At 39.7% G+C, this 16,732-nt stretch overlaps 1 protein-coding gene across 5 annotated transcripts in view; it reads right to left on the bottom strand.

Annotated features, from left to right (window-relative positions):
* zc3h3 (zinc finger CCCH-type containing 3) overlaps positions 1 to 16,732 on the bottom strand; it is a 353,231-nt gene that overhangs the window by 113,974 nt on the left and 222,525 nt on the right. For 4 of the 5 annotated variants that reach the window (XR_011352501.1, XM_069922187.1, XM_069922186.1 and 1 more), the window contains exons 10-11: positions 5,371 to 5,564; positions 3,656 to 3,846 (exon numbers count right to left, since the gene is read on the bottom strand). Coding sequence is in view for 4 of the 5 variants with exons in the window: in XM_069922187.1 (XP_069778288.1) it covers positions 3,656 to 3,846; positions 5,371 to 5,564 (385 nt within the window). In the remaining variant the exon portion in view is untranslated. Of the gene's footprint in view, positions 1 to 1,736; positions 1,827 to 3,655; positions 3,847 to 5,370; positions 5,565 to 16,732 lie in introns of those variants that run through there. The other variant, XM_069922188.1, reaches the window with a different exon arrangement.

Genomic DNA, 16,732 nt, shown 5'->3' with positions numbered 1-16,732 from the left:
AGGTGCCCACCTATTTTTCTTCTACTTCTACCCTTATCCCACCTCCCCACTAGGCTGAACACAAAAGTCTCTCTGGTTCTCACTTTCCACCCCATCAGCCTCCACATCTCTCTGACACCTCCTCCAACTTTAGAGTGACCCCACTCCTTAGTCTGGTCTTCCCTCCTCACTCATTCAGGCACTTCACAAAGTGCAAAACATGTTCCTCTATCTCCTCCCTCACCTCCATCCAGCAGGTCAAGCACACTTTTCAGATGAGGCAGAGCTTTATAGGCACATCCTTTAGCCTAATCTATTGCATTTGGTGTTCCCGCTGTGGCTTTACCTACATGCAAATTGGGTGACCACTTCACTGAACACCTAAACTCTAGATCTAAACCTGAGCTTCCTATCGCTAACCATTTCAACTCTCCAACTATTCACATGACAACATGTCTGTTCTTGGCCTCGCAAACGAGGAACAACACATCATATTCCTCCCTTAAACCTAACAGCATGGACATAGAGTCTTCTAATTTTAGGTAACCTCCCATCCCAATATGATTCTACTGTTTTTGATTTTTTTTTTAGCCGAAATGACGAGACCACCTTTACCTTTCAGCGGTCACAACACAATGAAAAACACAAAATGCTGGAGAAGTTTAGCAGGTCAACAGTGTCCTTTATGTAGCAAACATAACCAACATTTCGGGCTTGAGCCCTTCATCAAGGTATGAGAGAATGCTGACAGGCATCTGAACAAAAGGGGGGGGGGGGGGGCGGATGGCAAAGGCAGGAGAAGGTAGGTGAATTGTTCTATTAACTACCTGCTGCTCTTCCATCATAACCACAGTCCAAAACAGTAACTCGTACAAAAAGCAAAGGATTGAGTTCTGAACTCTATGGAATCCTGTGGTAATTGGGTTACAGTTACAAAACAACAACTTATATACTTTATATCTAACTACTGATGCAAGATATTTCACTGAAAATTAATGACATTTCAGTCACATGTAAATAAATTCAGACAGATAACCTGCATGGGGCACGGACATCGGACGTTTGCCTTAGAGCAAATCTCGATTAAATGCAGCCTCTTCTATATATCCTGAGATTCCTCATCAGTGATTCTCAGTGGAGTTTGCATGATGTGGTTAGTAAATAAGAGACGTCCTAACCCGATGCACTACAAATCTTTGTTGGGAGAATTTAACCAGACCTGTCTCCAGAAAACCCTGCCCAATTACCACCAGCATGTATACCTGATGTACCAGAGGTCCCAGCAAACTTGATAACTGCTACAGAATGATAAGGAAGGTTAAATCATTTTTTTCCTTCGAGGCTGCATTTAGGCAAGTTGGATCATCTGGCTGTGTTCCTTCTGCCTTCATACAGACAGTGCCTATAAAGAGAGGCTTTGGAAATCAGGTCAGTGAGAAGGTGGTTGCAGGAGGCTGAAGGATGGTTGCAGGATTTCCTCGATTCAGTGGATTCACTACTTCTACTTCTTGCTCCGGCAGCTTATTCCACATACCTGCCACTGGACTCAGCTGAGGATCTGAATGATTACATCAGGGCTGTCACAGACTTTATCAAAACAGCTGTGGACAAGTGTATACCAAATCCTCCAGGGTTTTCCCCAGCTAGAAGCCCTGGACGACCAATGAAATCCAGAACTTACTGACAGTCAGATCAGAGGCATTTAAGTCCAGAGATCCAGATCACTACAGAAGGAGCAAGTGTGACCTTCGGAAAGCCATCTCCCGGGTGAATTGGAGTTCCTGGATGAAAACGGAAACCACGAGGGACACCCAACAGCTGCGGCAGGGTCTAAATGCCATAACCTGCTACAAAACAAAATCCGGTGAAGTAGGAGACAGAAAAGCTTCACTCCTTGATGAGCAGTACCTTCTACACTCGATTTGACCACAAGAACAAGAAAGAACCACCACTGTGCACCCTCAAGTCGCCTGATGATCCTCTCCTGTCCGTGTCCGAGGAGACGTGCGGGCTGCATTCAGGAGAATGAATCTGAGGAAAGCATTTTATCCGGACAGAGTTCCCTGCTGAGTATTAACACTGTGCTGACAAACTTACCAACATATTCACAGATATCTTCAACATCTTACTCCGGCAGGGAGGGTACCTACCTGTTTCAAACAGGCATCAATTGTACCAATATACAAGATGAATGCGGTAACCTGTCTAAATGACCATCAACAAGTGGGACTCATATCAACAGCGTTGAAGTGCTTTTAAAGGCTGGTGTTGAAGCATATCAGCTTCTGACTGAGCGGCGACATGAATCCATTCCAATTCGCCTATCATAGCAACAGGTCTACGGTGCATGCCATCTCAATGGCCTACACAAAGCCCAGTGACACCTGGACAGCAAAGATGCATACATCAGGATGCTCTTTATCAACTACAGTTCAGCATTTAACACCATCATCCTCTCAAAACTGATCAGCAAACTCCAAGCCCCAGGACCCTATACCCCACTGTGTAATTAGATCCTGAACTTCCTCACCTCCAGACCACAAACAGAAAAAATCTCCTCAACAATCTCCGTCAGTACCGGAGCACCACCAGGCCTTGTTCTTAGCCCCCTGCTCTACTTAATTTACACCTATGACTGTGTGGCTTGGTACAACAATAACACCATCTACAAATTCACTGACAATACCACAGTAGTGGGTTGTATAAAAAGAGGTGATGAGACAGCATACAGGACGGAGATTTAAAACTTGGCCGAATGGTGCACCAACAATAACCTCGCACTCAATGTCACCAATGTGCACGATCTAGTGATCACTGGGGATCAGAGGTGGAAAGGGTATGCAAATTTAAGTTATTGGGAGTCACTATCTCGCAGAATTTTTCCTGTAGCCAATGCATTAATGGTATTGTGAAGAAAGCATGTCAGGGCCTCTACTTCATCAGAAGTTTGTGGAGGTTTGGTACAACATCAGAAACCCTGGCAAATTTCTACAGATATGTGGTGGAAAGTGTGTTCATCAGCCATATCACAGTATGGTATGGGTACACCAATAATCCTGAGAGTAAAGCCCTGCAAAAGCTAGTGGACACAGCCCAGGAGATCACAGGCAAACCCTTTCCCACGTCGAGAACATCTACAGGGAACATTGATTGCTGTTGGAGAACAGCAGCAATCATCAAGGATCCACACCCACCCAGCACACACTCTTGCTGCCACCATCAGGAAAGAGGTATAGGTGCCACAAGACTCATTTCACCAAGTTCAGGAATAGTTGTTACCACTCCACCCTCAGACTCCGAAACAACAAATTCAGAGGAGGTAAGGAAGGTAGAAAATGAAACTCTGGAAAACAATGCTTTGAAATAATCAATTCTAGGAATAACAAAGGTATGGAATGAGATTTAAACTAATGAGTTGGAAATAGGTTCATGGTTGGAAGCTCATCTCAAAGTTAAGCGTAACACTAAATGGGAACATGTCTCCCTCTGGCGACTAAGTATTAGGTGCTGTTCATATTACAAAAAGACCCAAGGACTTCTAGCATTGATTTGTGCTGCGTTAACTGATCTGAACTAGTTGTTATGTTTCATGAAATCACAGGATTCATGGATCAACCAGGCTTCCTATAAATGTTATAATATTTTATGCTGTGCCAATATTAGAACCAATACATACCCATTGCTTCACCTTCCCTCTCCTCTTCCACTTCTGAATCGACCTTCTCTTCAGAAGATACAGATGAATGAAGAGCAATAAATGCTGGAAGCCAATGCTGGCTGCTGCTGCTACCATTAAATTCATTGGAAGCAAAAGAAGAAACCATTCTGTCCACTGAGTTCATTTGTTTCGACATCCTCTCTTTGCTTCTGTAAAACATTGATAAAATTATATTCCTAAGTAAAATCCTGTAATCAGACACAGCAAAGACTTCATTTCATTGGAAGTGCAACACTTTTTGGATGCTACTGAATTTTTATATGAATCAATGTACAGGACTGTTTTATTCAAATCTAATAAATTAGATGATTACTTCAAAGTCTAATATTCTTATGCTTTCCACCTCTAATTAGTTTCTGCATCGGGCTGATATTCAAAGACCAGAAGTACCAAACCATGCAGTTCCATCACTGTACACTGACTGATGTTTGAGATGATCACTTAGAAATTTCATTCTATTCTCTATTTCTCACACTCTATTGAACACTCATACTCATGGAGGGCAACAATTGCTTGCACCTTGGAAGATTTTAGCTTGGCCATATTTTGCATGGCATTCAAGCAAGCTTAATATTAACTAATGTCCTGCTCACACGCATGTCAGCATTGATCACTAGATGGACAGCAGAAGCTGAAAGCCTGTTAGTTATTTTTTAAAATCTTTCTGGTCCATGGACCAACTGATAAATTGAGGCAATCAATTGCTGTCTCAACTAATATCAATGAACTTACCAAAAGCAAGGGCTTTCTTGGCCTCTGTGACTCTGTCGCATAAGAAAGAGTAACATGCGCATTGGCCTGGAGATACAATATTGTAAATACTCAATTCGAAAAGATTCGATTATGATTTTTTTTTCTGTAACAATGATAACTCTTTAGGGTACAAATGTTTAATTTACAAAGCATTTTTCACTATAATGAATATCATACATTGGAAACATCTCAACAAGCCTTGAGTTACAAAATTATATTTTGATCAAATGTTTTCCAGAACACATTCCTTCATAAATCAAGAAATTAAAGTCTCATATTACCAACAAATAACTATATATAACCATATAACCACTTACAGAACAGAACAGGCCAGTTCGGCCCTACTAGACCATGCCGTAACAAATCCCCACCCTCCTAGTCCCACTGACCAGCGCCCGGTCCATACCCCTCCAGTCCTCTCCTATTCATTTAACTATCTAGTCTTTCCTTAAATGTAACCAATGATCTTGCCTCTACCACGTCTGTCGGAAGCTCATTCCACATCCCCACCACCCTTTGCGTCAAGAAATTTCCCCTCATGTTCCCCTTATAATTTTCCCCCTTCAATCTTAAACCATGCCCTCTAGTTTGAATCTCCCTCACTCTTAATTGAAAAAGCCTATCCACGTTTACTCTGTCTGTCCCTTTTAAAATCTTAAACACCTCTATCAAGTCCCCTCTCAATCTTCTACGCTCCAGAGAAAAAAGCCCCAGTCTGCACAACCTTTCCCTGTAACTCAAACCTTGAAATCCTGTCAACATTCTCGTGAACCTTCTCTGCACTCTCCCTATTTTGTTTATATCTTTCCTATAATTTGGTGACCAAAACTGTACACAGTACTCCAAATTTGGCCTCACCAATGCCTTGTACAAATATATAAATCTTTTTTCAAAGTCCCAGAGCAATGACCATGCTTTACCTTTCTGTATTGTTTGCAAGTCTGATCTGCTTTGAAACTGTCCCCTCATTTGCTGCTCCATCCTGACTTGCTTCAGAAGCTTGCTTTTGCCGATGGCTTTTTTGCTGCCGGTGCTGTAATTTGCACTTGGAGCCCTGTGTGCAGTTCCCAGTCCTGAAGAATTCAGGACAGATGAGTGTGTGTTTCTTCTTGCACTGGAAAATATTTTTTTGAATATTTCAAAACAGTTTTGAAATTCCTCATGTATACCTCAAACTCATAAACAACCTTTGCAGTTGGAGAATAAATCCCTGACCTTCTGTCAGAAACAAAAATATTCATAGACAACAGATGAAAATGAGCACATATCCTCTTCCTCTGGATTGTCCCCATCTCAATCTTGGACTCATTTGGTCTACACTATTTTAAAATAAACTGTTGGGCTTTGAAAATCAATTCAATAGAAGCATGACAAAACTGACAAGGAGATATGTATTAAAAGGTGCTGAAGAGGGATGAGTAAAAAAGTGTAGAGCTACCACAAACTGTAGAACAAGCTTTAGAAATCAAAGCTGGAGGCGATGGGGAGTATGAATTAAGAACAAATCTGATAGATGCTTTGTTTATTCCCTCCACCTGCACACTAAGGAACATTAGAGACAAATTAGGTCGAGCAGAGCTTTCAGCTGTCTTCAACTGTGGTTCTCCAAACTTAGTTTTCTTCCATAGTCTATTGATAGGTGGCAGTATATTGCAGAAGCAGATGAAGTCACCTCTGAGTCTGAACACTGCTGGTGAGATTAATGCTGTTAGTCATGATGTGAGGCTTAGTGGGCAGATCGACTAGCAATTCTGATTTATTCCTTTTTTCGGTCCTTTGAAAAAAATGACTGAAACAATAAAGTACTGCGCTTGAGCAGACAAATTTGGTAAAACAAGTCTCTTTAAAGGATGTTTTGCCATCGCAAATATTTTATGATTGCAAAAGTGGAATTTCACAGTGGAGCCCATAACACCTTTGTTATGTGCTCAATTCCAGATATCACATTCCTGCAAGATCAATTCAACCTATAAAAGCTGAAAGACACTTTAGAGATCATAAATCTTCACACATGCTGAAACACTGAGGATCACCCAGCAAAGTGAGAATTGATAATTAAATGTTTTCAGTTTCACAAGAACAATTCTGTGTTTGGTTCCCTCGGGTGTCTATTTCTGTCAGGGCCACTTCAAATTTGTAGCTAACAATTCCACTGAGAGTTGAAAATTGAAGTATTTCCCTGAAAAGGGAATGATGAAATAAAGACTTGGAAATCAAACAGAAACAAATGCTAAATTTGCCATGATGCTTTCTACATAAAATAAATGTTTTGCACTGATTTAAAGATTGAAATTTAATTAAGAAATTGGGGCAATGCTTACCTGGAAGCTTATTACAAGCTGAAATATTATTGAGGTCAGATAGTTTACAAATGTAATAACTTAAATTCTGGAAAGTGAGTTACAGAGTCCAAACTGAGGTGTTCAGATGGCTGATAGAACAACAAAAACCTTGGAATTAACTACAAATGAGAATCTAAATAAGTAACATGAAAGCAATAAATCTTTAAGTAAGGTGGAGTAGTTTAGTTAAGGATTTTGGTAAGCACCATGATTAATGGTAGCTGCTGGAGTTTTATAAAGGAAAAAATAGTTATCTGTCAGCGAGCTAAAAGGCAAAATCTATTTTGACCAATTTAAATGCTTCAATTAAGAACATTATTGGACAATATGGTGCACGTTGCCAACAAGAAGAAATAATGAGCAATTAATAATTATATATGGATTAATAGTTATATAATGGAAAAATTACAGGGATTTAGACAATTTGTATACTTCACAGGAGTAAGTTAGAGGATGTAACTTAATCAAGTCTTCACCTGGGACCCTGATTTATGATAAATGGATTAGTCAAATTCAGGTATACTCTGTATACTGGACAAATTTTCTTACTAATTTGAAAATTGAAATACATTATTTTGGAGAAGTTGTAAGTCAGTGACTACAGCAAAGGAAAAATTCTGCTCAGTCAAAAGCAGGTTTGAATTCATTGAGTTGGTTTATTTATGTGCTTCAACTTAATAATCTTTTTTCAATTTAGTGATCTACCATTGCAGGGCATCTAAAAAATAAACAAGTTGTAGTTCAGTAACAATTACTACAAACATCACAATGATTGTAAGAATCAAATACTTAGAAATATAATTGAAATTACATTGACATGATGCAAAATGTTGATGCAAGTAAATATGTAGAATCCCATTTGATATCAGGACCTCATACTGATAAGACCACATATTCTTCAGATTCCATGCCACTGATTTTCCATTCTCCTGCTACCCAGTTTTCACTGCAAATAAAAGAGATGGAGCTGCTACTGCTTAATACTAAAGTCAATGTTATAATCAAAACACACTGGCCTGTCCATCTTTACTCCTATTACTTATCCCTTTACTGCCAAAATTCTAGTCTATCACCTTAAGATTTCACAATTCTAGGAGGTTAGTCTTAAAGCTGCACCTTTCTAAGTTTGAACTCATCCAAAAGTTCAAGCCAACAGTCCCAAGACATACAGGACTTGTAATTCAGGGACACATAACTCGAGGATCATCTTTGCTATACCCTAAAACTTTGCTGCTCAGAATGCTGGCTTTTTCGTTCTCTCAGCTTCATGTGGCAGACACTCAGTTTTAGTCCTCCTAAAAACTCCCTACCAAACTCTTTTTTTAAAAATAAAACCCTTCAAACTCTCCTCCTCGACAATAGTAATTCTTTTTTTCTTCAGTTTCTCCCATGCTGATTTCAGCCAAATTAACCTGTCAGCTTTACTGTTGTATTTCAAGCAACACCTACATCGAGTCTGGGGTATACTTTAGCTTAAATGATCCAATCAAAATCTAAATGTCCTGAATCTTGGTTAAATGCAAGAATTATGAATACTTTCTCTAGAACAATAGTACAATGTTAAGCCACACTCAATTTGACCTGCTCCCATTTTATAATACTATGACTTAGTACTTAAAAGGGAAAGAGGAAACAATTGGGACTTGGTTTTAACCTGGCAATTTTCATTCTCAATATTTGCTGAGATTGTTGCTTTCAACTCATTATAGAATCTTAGAGTTAGTTCTACAACACAGAAACAGACCTTTTAGCCCAACTTGTTCATACCAAAAAATTGTCTATCTGAGCTAGTCCCATTTGCCTGTATTTGGCGCATATTCCTCTGAACTGTTCCTAATCACATAGTATCTAATGTGTTTTAATGTTGCTGTTGTATCCTCGATAACTCTGTAATTCTGTTTTTCCTCAAATGCTGCCTGATATAAATATTTTCAGGATTTTCTCTTTTTATTTTTGATTTAAAAAAAAAGAGATCTAGACGTACAAGAGCAGACTTCTAAGTATGTGGTAACTCTGGTGGACCAGGTGGTAAAGACTGTGTTTGGCACATTGGCCAGTTTGAAGGGGACAAACATTATGTTGTCAGCATTTGAAAGTGAAATGAACAGAGGTTGTGTGGGTGAGTTCAGTGGGGTGGGATTCTTGTTCACAAGATTGTAGCCCACAACTTTTGTTCCAATTAACTTTTTTATTTGCTAGGTATTTCTAGTTTTTATTTTAGTGATTTTTGTTATCAAGCATCAGTAATTTTTATTGTTAGCTTTCATCTTTTGGAGAAATTTCAAAATAATGAATAACCATTTGCAACACAAAACAAAAATAACAAATCAGTATTACACTGATAGCCTTACTCAAATGGGTTTTGAAGTTGCTTGTAGTAAGCAGTTGAAGTATCAGATTAAACATTGGGGAATATCCTGTTGAGCCGGGCATCCATGCACAATTTTGGGACAACATTGGCAGCTCAGGACAATATAGAGAGCATTAAATTTTTATTAAAATGGAGTAGTAAACTTGAGTTTGATCATAACTGCATTCAACTTTAGGAAAAACAGGTCAGACAAAAATAATAGTGCATTCAAAAACTAATCTTAAGTTATTATACTGAAATGCACGTAGCATTAGAAACAAAGTGGATGATCTTACACTACAGCTACACATTGGAGGCTATGATATTGTGGCCTTTACTGAGTCGTGGCTAAAGGATGGATGTCATTGGGAGCTGAACATCCAAGGCTACATGGGTAGGCAGAGGGGGTGGTGTGGCTCTGCTGGTAAGTAACATTATTAAATCATTGGAAAGAAGGGATATAGGATCAGAAGAGGAAGAATCCTTATGGGTTGAGTTAAGGAATGTTAAAGGGGAAAGGACACTAATGGCAGTTACATACAGGCCTCCAAACAGCAGTCAAGATGAAGATTACAAAATACAACTGGAAATAGATAAGGCACGTCAGAAGGACAGCCTTAAGATAACCATGGAGGATTTTAACATGAAAGTAGATAGGGAAATCCAGGTTGGTTGGTGAGTTTATTGAATGCCTACGGGATGATTTTTTGGAGCAGCTTGTTGATGAGCCCACCAGGGGATTGGCTGTTTTGGATTGGGTGCTGTGTAATGAACCAGAGGCGATTAGACAGCTTAAGGTAAAGGAACCCTTAGAAGGCAGTGATCCCAATATAACTGAGTTCACTTTGAAATATGAAAAGGAGAGGCTAGAGTCTGATGTGAGAGTATCTCAATGGAGTAAAGGAAATTACAGTTGCACAAGAGAGGAACTGGCCAAAGTTGATTGGAAAAGCAATGACTGGAGTTTCTGCGAGAAATGAGAAAAGTGTGGGAAGGTACATAAAAATAAGACAATTGTGACTGAAACGGGAAGTTAAAGCCAAAGTAAAAGCAAAAGAGAGCGCATACATGGAAGCAAAAATAAGTGGGGAGATAGTAAACTTTTAAATAGAAGACAACTAAGAAAGTGATTAGGAAAGAAAAGATGATTTGTGAAAGGAGGTTAACAAATAATATCAAAGAGGATACAAAAAGCTATTTTAAATATATAGAATAAAAGAGTGATAAAATGAACATAGTTCCGTTAGAAAACAATGCTGGAGAAATTGTAATAGGAGACAAGAAGATGGCAGAGGAACTGAATTAATATTTTGGATCAGTCTTCTGTGTGGAAAACATTAGTAGCATGGTTCTCGGAAGAAATGAGTTGCAGAAATGAGAGAGAAGGTATTTGGGGAAGCTAAATGGTCTAAGGCTAGATAAGTCTCCTGGACCAGATGGAATGCACCTTTGGGTTCTGAAGGAGGTAGCTGTAGAGATCATGGAGACATTGGTAATAATTTTCCATGAATCAATGAATTCTGTCCTGATTCTGGTGGACTGGAGGATCACAAATGTCACTCTGCTGTTTAAGAAGAGGACTTGGCAGCAGAAAGGAAATTATAGATCCATTTGCCTGATGTCAGTGGTTGGAGGTGTTGAAGTCAATTGTCAAGAATGAGGTTACAGAATACCTGGAGGTGCATGAAAAGATAGACCCAAGTAAGAATGGCTTCCTTTAGGAAAATCATGCTGACAGACCTATTACAATTTTTTGAAGTCAGATAGAAAGGGGAGATGCAATGGATGCTGTATATTTGGACTTTCAAAAGGCCCACAACCCGGTGCCTCACATAAGGGTCTCAAGATGAGAGTCCACGGAATTACATGAAGGATAAGAGCATGGGTAGAGTATTGGCTGATCGGCAGAAAACAGGGAGTAGGCATAAAGGGATCTTATTCTGGTTGGCTACTGGTTTCCAGTAGTGTTCTTCAGGGATCGGTGCTTCTTTTTTACTTTGTATACAGATGATTTGGAATAGATGGTTTTATCTTTAAATTTGCAGATGATACCAAATTAGGTGGAAAGGCGGGTGGTGCTGAGGATACAGAAAAGCTCCAGAGAGATTTGGATAGATTAGTAGAATGGGCAGTGAGGTGACAGATGAAATACAATGTTGGAAAGTGTATGGTCATGCACTTAGGAAGAAGAAAGAGACAAGGAGACATTTAGATGGGGAGAAAATTAAAAATTTGGAGGTGCAAAGGCAAATGTAGTGTTAGCATTCATTTCTGGAGGAATAACATACAAGAGCAAGGATGTAATGTTGAGACTATAAAGCTCTAGTGAGACTTCACTTGGGGAGTAATGTGTGCAGTTTTGGGTGCCTTATTTGAGAAAAGACGGTGCAGGCATTGGGGAGGGTTAGGAGAAGATTTACTTGAATGATACCAGGAATGAAAGGGTTTGCACATGAGGAATGAATGTCAGTTCTTGGACTCTACTTGTTCAAATACAGAACAATGAGGGGGGACCTCATAAAAGGTATTTTGAAAACTGAAAGGACAGAGTAGATGTGGCAAGGATGTTTTCCAGGGTAGTGGATTCTAGGAAAAGAGGGCATAACTTCAAGGTAAAAGGGTGTCAATTTAAAACAGAGACACAGAAAAATTTCTTTAGTCAGAGGGTCTTGAGTCTGTGGAACTTGTTGCCACAGGTGGCTGCCAAAGGGAGGTCGTTGAGTGCATTTAAGGCAGAGATTGACAGATATTTGATGAGTCAAGGCATCAAGAGTTATGGAGAGAAGGCCATGGAGTGGGAGGATGGATCAGCTCATGATTAGAATGGGGGAGAAGACTTGATGAGCCAATGGGCCTACCTCTGATCCTATATCTTGTGATCTTGTTACATAAACACTGATTTTAAGCCAGAACATATTTCCTTTTGGGAGAAATCTTGAAGAGTCACAATCTTAAAATCTCACAATTTGCTGACTCATCAGAACAAGCAGGAAGGGTAAAAACAGGCTGCACATGCTTGGATTGCTTATTCTGGAGCTTGGAGATTGGGGCAATGGGATAGAAGGATGTAAAATTACATGAGGCACAGATAGGATGGAACATTTTTTCCCAAGGTGGGAACATTGACAATGGAGAGCATAGGTTAAGACGAGAGGGAAATGTTAAAAAGAGTTGCAAAAGGTGATTAAAAAAAACCCAGAGTATGATAGATGCCTGGAATGGACTGTTGAGGGTGTGGTAGAAGCACATAAGATAATAGGCATTCAGACAGACACATGAACAAGCAGGGAACAGAGGGATGCGGACCACATGCAGGCAAAATAGTCAGCACAGACTTAATGGGCTGAAGGACCTTTTCCTGTGTTGTACATTTGTTTGATAACTCTCAAATACAATCTCAAGACATTAAATAGAACCTATACTTTAATTCTTAATTTTATTGAACTTGCTTATCTGAAGACAATTTTCTTCATCATATTGCAATCTTTCCGATCTGTTATACCGGCTCATATTCTGAACAATACAGATACATGATGACACCAATTCCATGGAGAAATTTCAAACGAGTAGGTGGGAATTCATTTGACAGACTTGCATTTACTGCAGGAAGATTTGAGCACAGAAGTGGATGGCGTTTACATCTGAAGCTGACAAGTGATTGATGGGATTTCATGTATACTGTAACTCAAGAACACAAAATACTGACACTGGAAATTGGTGAATTGAATCATTAATATCACTTCCAAAGTTGAGGAGTTAAAACTAAAGAAATGTGGCTGCAGCTCATCAGATATTATATTTTGGGTGCTAAACAATGCAGCACCAAAGTACACAAAATGTTTGGACCAACCACGATGATAACTTAACAAGTTAATACCACATTTCTGCTATTTATGGCCAAATCTTTTGATACTGATCACAAAATATATTGATGTCTTGAAATTTTCAATGGACTCTTTGGATGGAGAATTTTAAATTTCTATCAACTCTCACATGCTTCCTTATTTCAATTGCGAATGACCTGATCAAAGTTCATTGTGACTCATTTTCCTACATTCAACAAAAGGATCCAATTCCTCTAAAAGAAAATCCTAATCATTTAAAATATCTTGACTCAGTCATCACAATTCATGGGAATAGAAAACAAAAATGCAAACTTATGCGTGGAGAGCGAGAGGGGGGAGCTAGTGGAGTTGTTCAAGTGAACCGGCGCGGACTCGAAGGGCCGACATGGCCTGTTTCCGCGCTGTAAACTGTTATATGGTTATTCTAATTATTCTAATGTTAATAATAATACCAGCAGTGGCAAATTCTTGACCAAGGCTCTGCAAATGAAGCATTATTATCTCTATTTTGTCTTCCAACATTTTCTCGATACAGGCCATGTTAATAGATTTGCATTGTTTAGCAGGAACTACCATTACTTACTGCTAAATGGCATAAATACTACAGTCAAATAAACATCACATGAGAATTTTCTTTACTAGATAGTGGTTAATGGATATGATACATTTAGACACTAACACAGTCATGTCAGTTCTATCAACAGGGTAAAAAAAGGGCTGTGACTAAGTTCAGTTGTAATTATAAACTGTTTTAATTTTTACATTGTCAGGGCAAACTGGTTTAAAATAAATTTTGGAGGTGGGACAAGTCAATGGTTCAGGGAAGATTCAAGAAAAATTGCTCAAGGTTAATGACCAAGGTTAATGGGGATATCTGACCTTTTGACCTGCATTGGTGATACGGAAGTATAAACTTTCGCGCATGAGCAGTTGTTTTTCCTATTGGTTGAGTGGAGCTATAATTTACCACCATTAACTCACAATCATATTTCATGCTGAGATGGGATATATTTGAATTAAGTCTTCTGCATTAAAAATAGCACCCTGTATTCACATCTGCAAATATTTTCCAACCATGCATTAAGAGAAACATATTTTTTAAAAAAAATCAAAATATAAGGCCTAGTAGTGTAAAATTGCAGGGAAAAAAACTTGGGCATCTCTCAGATTAATGCTTCCATTGAGACTGTCCATCAGAAACACGAGACTCTTGGTGAACATCCCACAGTTCTATTAATTTCCAACACGATGCATCACATACCAACCAGCAATCCTTTCTCTAAGCACTTCAATCTGGACACATTTTGTAACATTGAGAGAAACCTGGAAAATGACACAGGGGAGACAATGAAGTTGTAGTTGAATAGAATATTAAGAGTCTGGGATTGAGATTTTGATTTTTTTTAGAACTGCAGAAGGTCGGGTATTAGTACCTAGTTAAATTCCTCAAAATAGTGGAAGAGTTTGGTTAAAAGATCAGCAGTGATTTCAAAACAAGTGTAAATGGGGTAGATAAAACATTGACAGAAAATGAGCAATTGATGAACATTAAGTTTGCCTAATGCCCAACAAAGTGCTTTCCTTCAAGCAATTCACATACCACCACAATTGCTCCACAGCAGATAAAATTGCACTGCCTTGCCACTTAGATCTGGATCACCTCGACAACAGCAAAACATACATTAGGCTACACTTCACTGATGATAGCTCAGCATTCAACACCATTATACCCTCAGTTCTGGTCAATATGCTCCAAAAACTTGGCCTCTGCACCCTGCCCCCACTCCCCGCAACTGGATCCTCATTGGAAGACCATAGTCAGTACAAACTGAAAACAACAAATTGGAATTCCTTACTGACAATCAACACAGGATGCGTGCTTAGCCCACTGCAATATTTTCTCCACACCCATGACTGTTCAATTCAAATCCCATTTACAAATTTGCCGATGACACCACAGTCATCGGCAGGTTCATAGATGGCAATGACAAAGCATACAGGAATGAGATAGATCAGCTGGTTGAGTGGTGTCTCAACAACAACTTTGCACTCAACATCAGTAAAACTAATGAATTGATTGTGGACTTCAGGAAGGGGAGATCAGTAGAACACAAACCAGTCCTCATTGAAGGGTGAGAAGTGGAAATAATTAAGAAATTATTCCATTTTGATGCATTCATGAAGAAAACTTGCCAATGGCTATACTTCATGAGGAGTATCAGGATATTTGGTATATCACCAAGAAGTCTCTTGCAAATTTCTATAAATGTATCATGGAGAGAATTCTGACTGGTTGCATCATTGTCTGGTATGGAGGTGTAAATGCACAGGGCAGAAAAAGACTACAGAGAGTCGTGAACTTAGTCAGGGCCATCATGAGCATCAGTCTTCGCTCCACTGAGGATATCTAAAAGAGGCAGTGTCTTAAGAAAACAGCCTCTATCCTCATGGGCCCTAGCATCCCAGGCTATGCCTTCATACTACTACCATCAGGAAGGAGGTATATGGGGGTTGTGGAGGGTGGGGGTGGGGTTGTGGCATGATGGTGTTAGGAGAAGATGTGGAAAACACCCCCTCCTGGCAGAACTTTTAAAAACTCGGAAGATTATATTGTTGAAATGCCAAACTGTCAATAATGAAGAAAACTAAAGTTCAAGCAACTAAGAAAACAGCTACCATATCGGCTACAATGTTGGAAGAAACGGCCTACCTCAACAGTGAAGCCTGAGGATTCGATTTCTTTACAGCCCCGACCTCAACGGCAGTCCGTCGATAAAGCCTTTTCTGAACCGGTGCCGACTTCACATACAGACGCGCAAGATGGCGCCAGTGTGAAGCGTCGATCGACTTTGGAACAAAAAGACCAACTGCGCATGCGTGAAAGTTCGCGCATGCGCACAACGTCTGAAAAGGCCTAGGCTGCGGGGGGACCTGATCTCCACCATCGTGAACCTAGGCTGGGGGGGGCGGAAGCACCCGCACCTGCAGTGGGGGAAGAGACTGGCAGCGCGAGTCAGATGGGCAAGGGGGAGAGATGGCAGAGTGAGTCGGGCGGGCGAGGGGGAGGGGGAGACAGCAGTGCAACTGGAAGGGGGTGGGGGTGGATTCGGCAGCACAATTCGGGTGGTCTTAAATCTGGCTTTCTGAAATCCAGAAAAATCCAAAATTCGGAACACACTGTCCCCCAAGGGTTCTGGATAAAGGACCTTACAGACATGTAAATACATGTATGTAATGTAATTCTCCTCTTGTATATATGTTTGATATAACTCAATAAACAGATTGAAAAAGAAAGATATTGATGTTATTTGGTTGGACATCACTAATATGGAATATAAAGGTATTGTCCTTCCAATTTGTCTGGTCCTTGATAAATCAATTTGATAAGTACAATTAATGCCTACAAATATGCTAATATGTTGAGCCATGGCAAAAATCGTCATGGACATCATAGAGAATCAAATAGATTCAGAGGTAAAAGAGTGCTGTCGGCTAGTCCCATTCTTGGAGGGATTTTGGAAGAATCACATTTTATCTTATCAATCGTTCTTGCAAAAGTATGGTTGTGCCATCATTGACAAGATATACTTTATAACAGAGGCCAGGTGAGAGCAGGTCACAGATGAATGGGAAATCAATTTACCCATGAGGAAAATCTAGGAGGGAGGGAGAGAAACTAATTCTGGCCAGTGCCTTGCAATAAATGGACTAACCAATGAAAAGGCTACTGGTGCAAAAGTGGACC

Source organism: Narcine bancroftii, chromosome 2, assembly GCF_036971445.1.
Source record: "Narcine bancroftii isolate sNarBan1 chromosome 2, sNarBan1.hap1, whole genome shotgun sequence".
Taxonomy (NCBI): Eukaryota; Metazoa; Chordata; class Chondrichthyes; order Torpediniformes; family Narcinidae; genus Narcine; species Narcine bancroftii.
The sequence above is the reverse complement of the archived record's forward strand: the minus strand, read 5'-3'. Positions and strand labels throughout refer to the sequence as shown.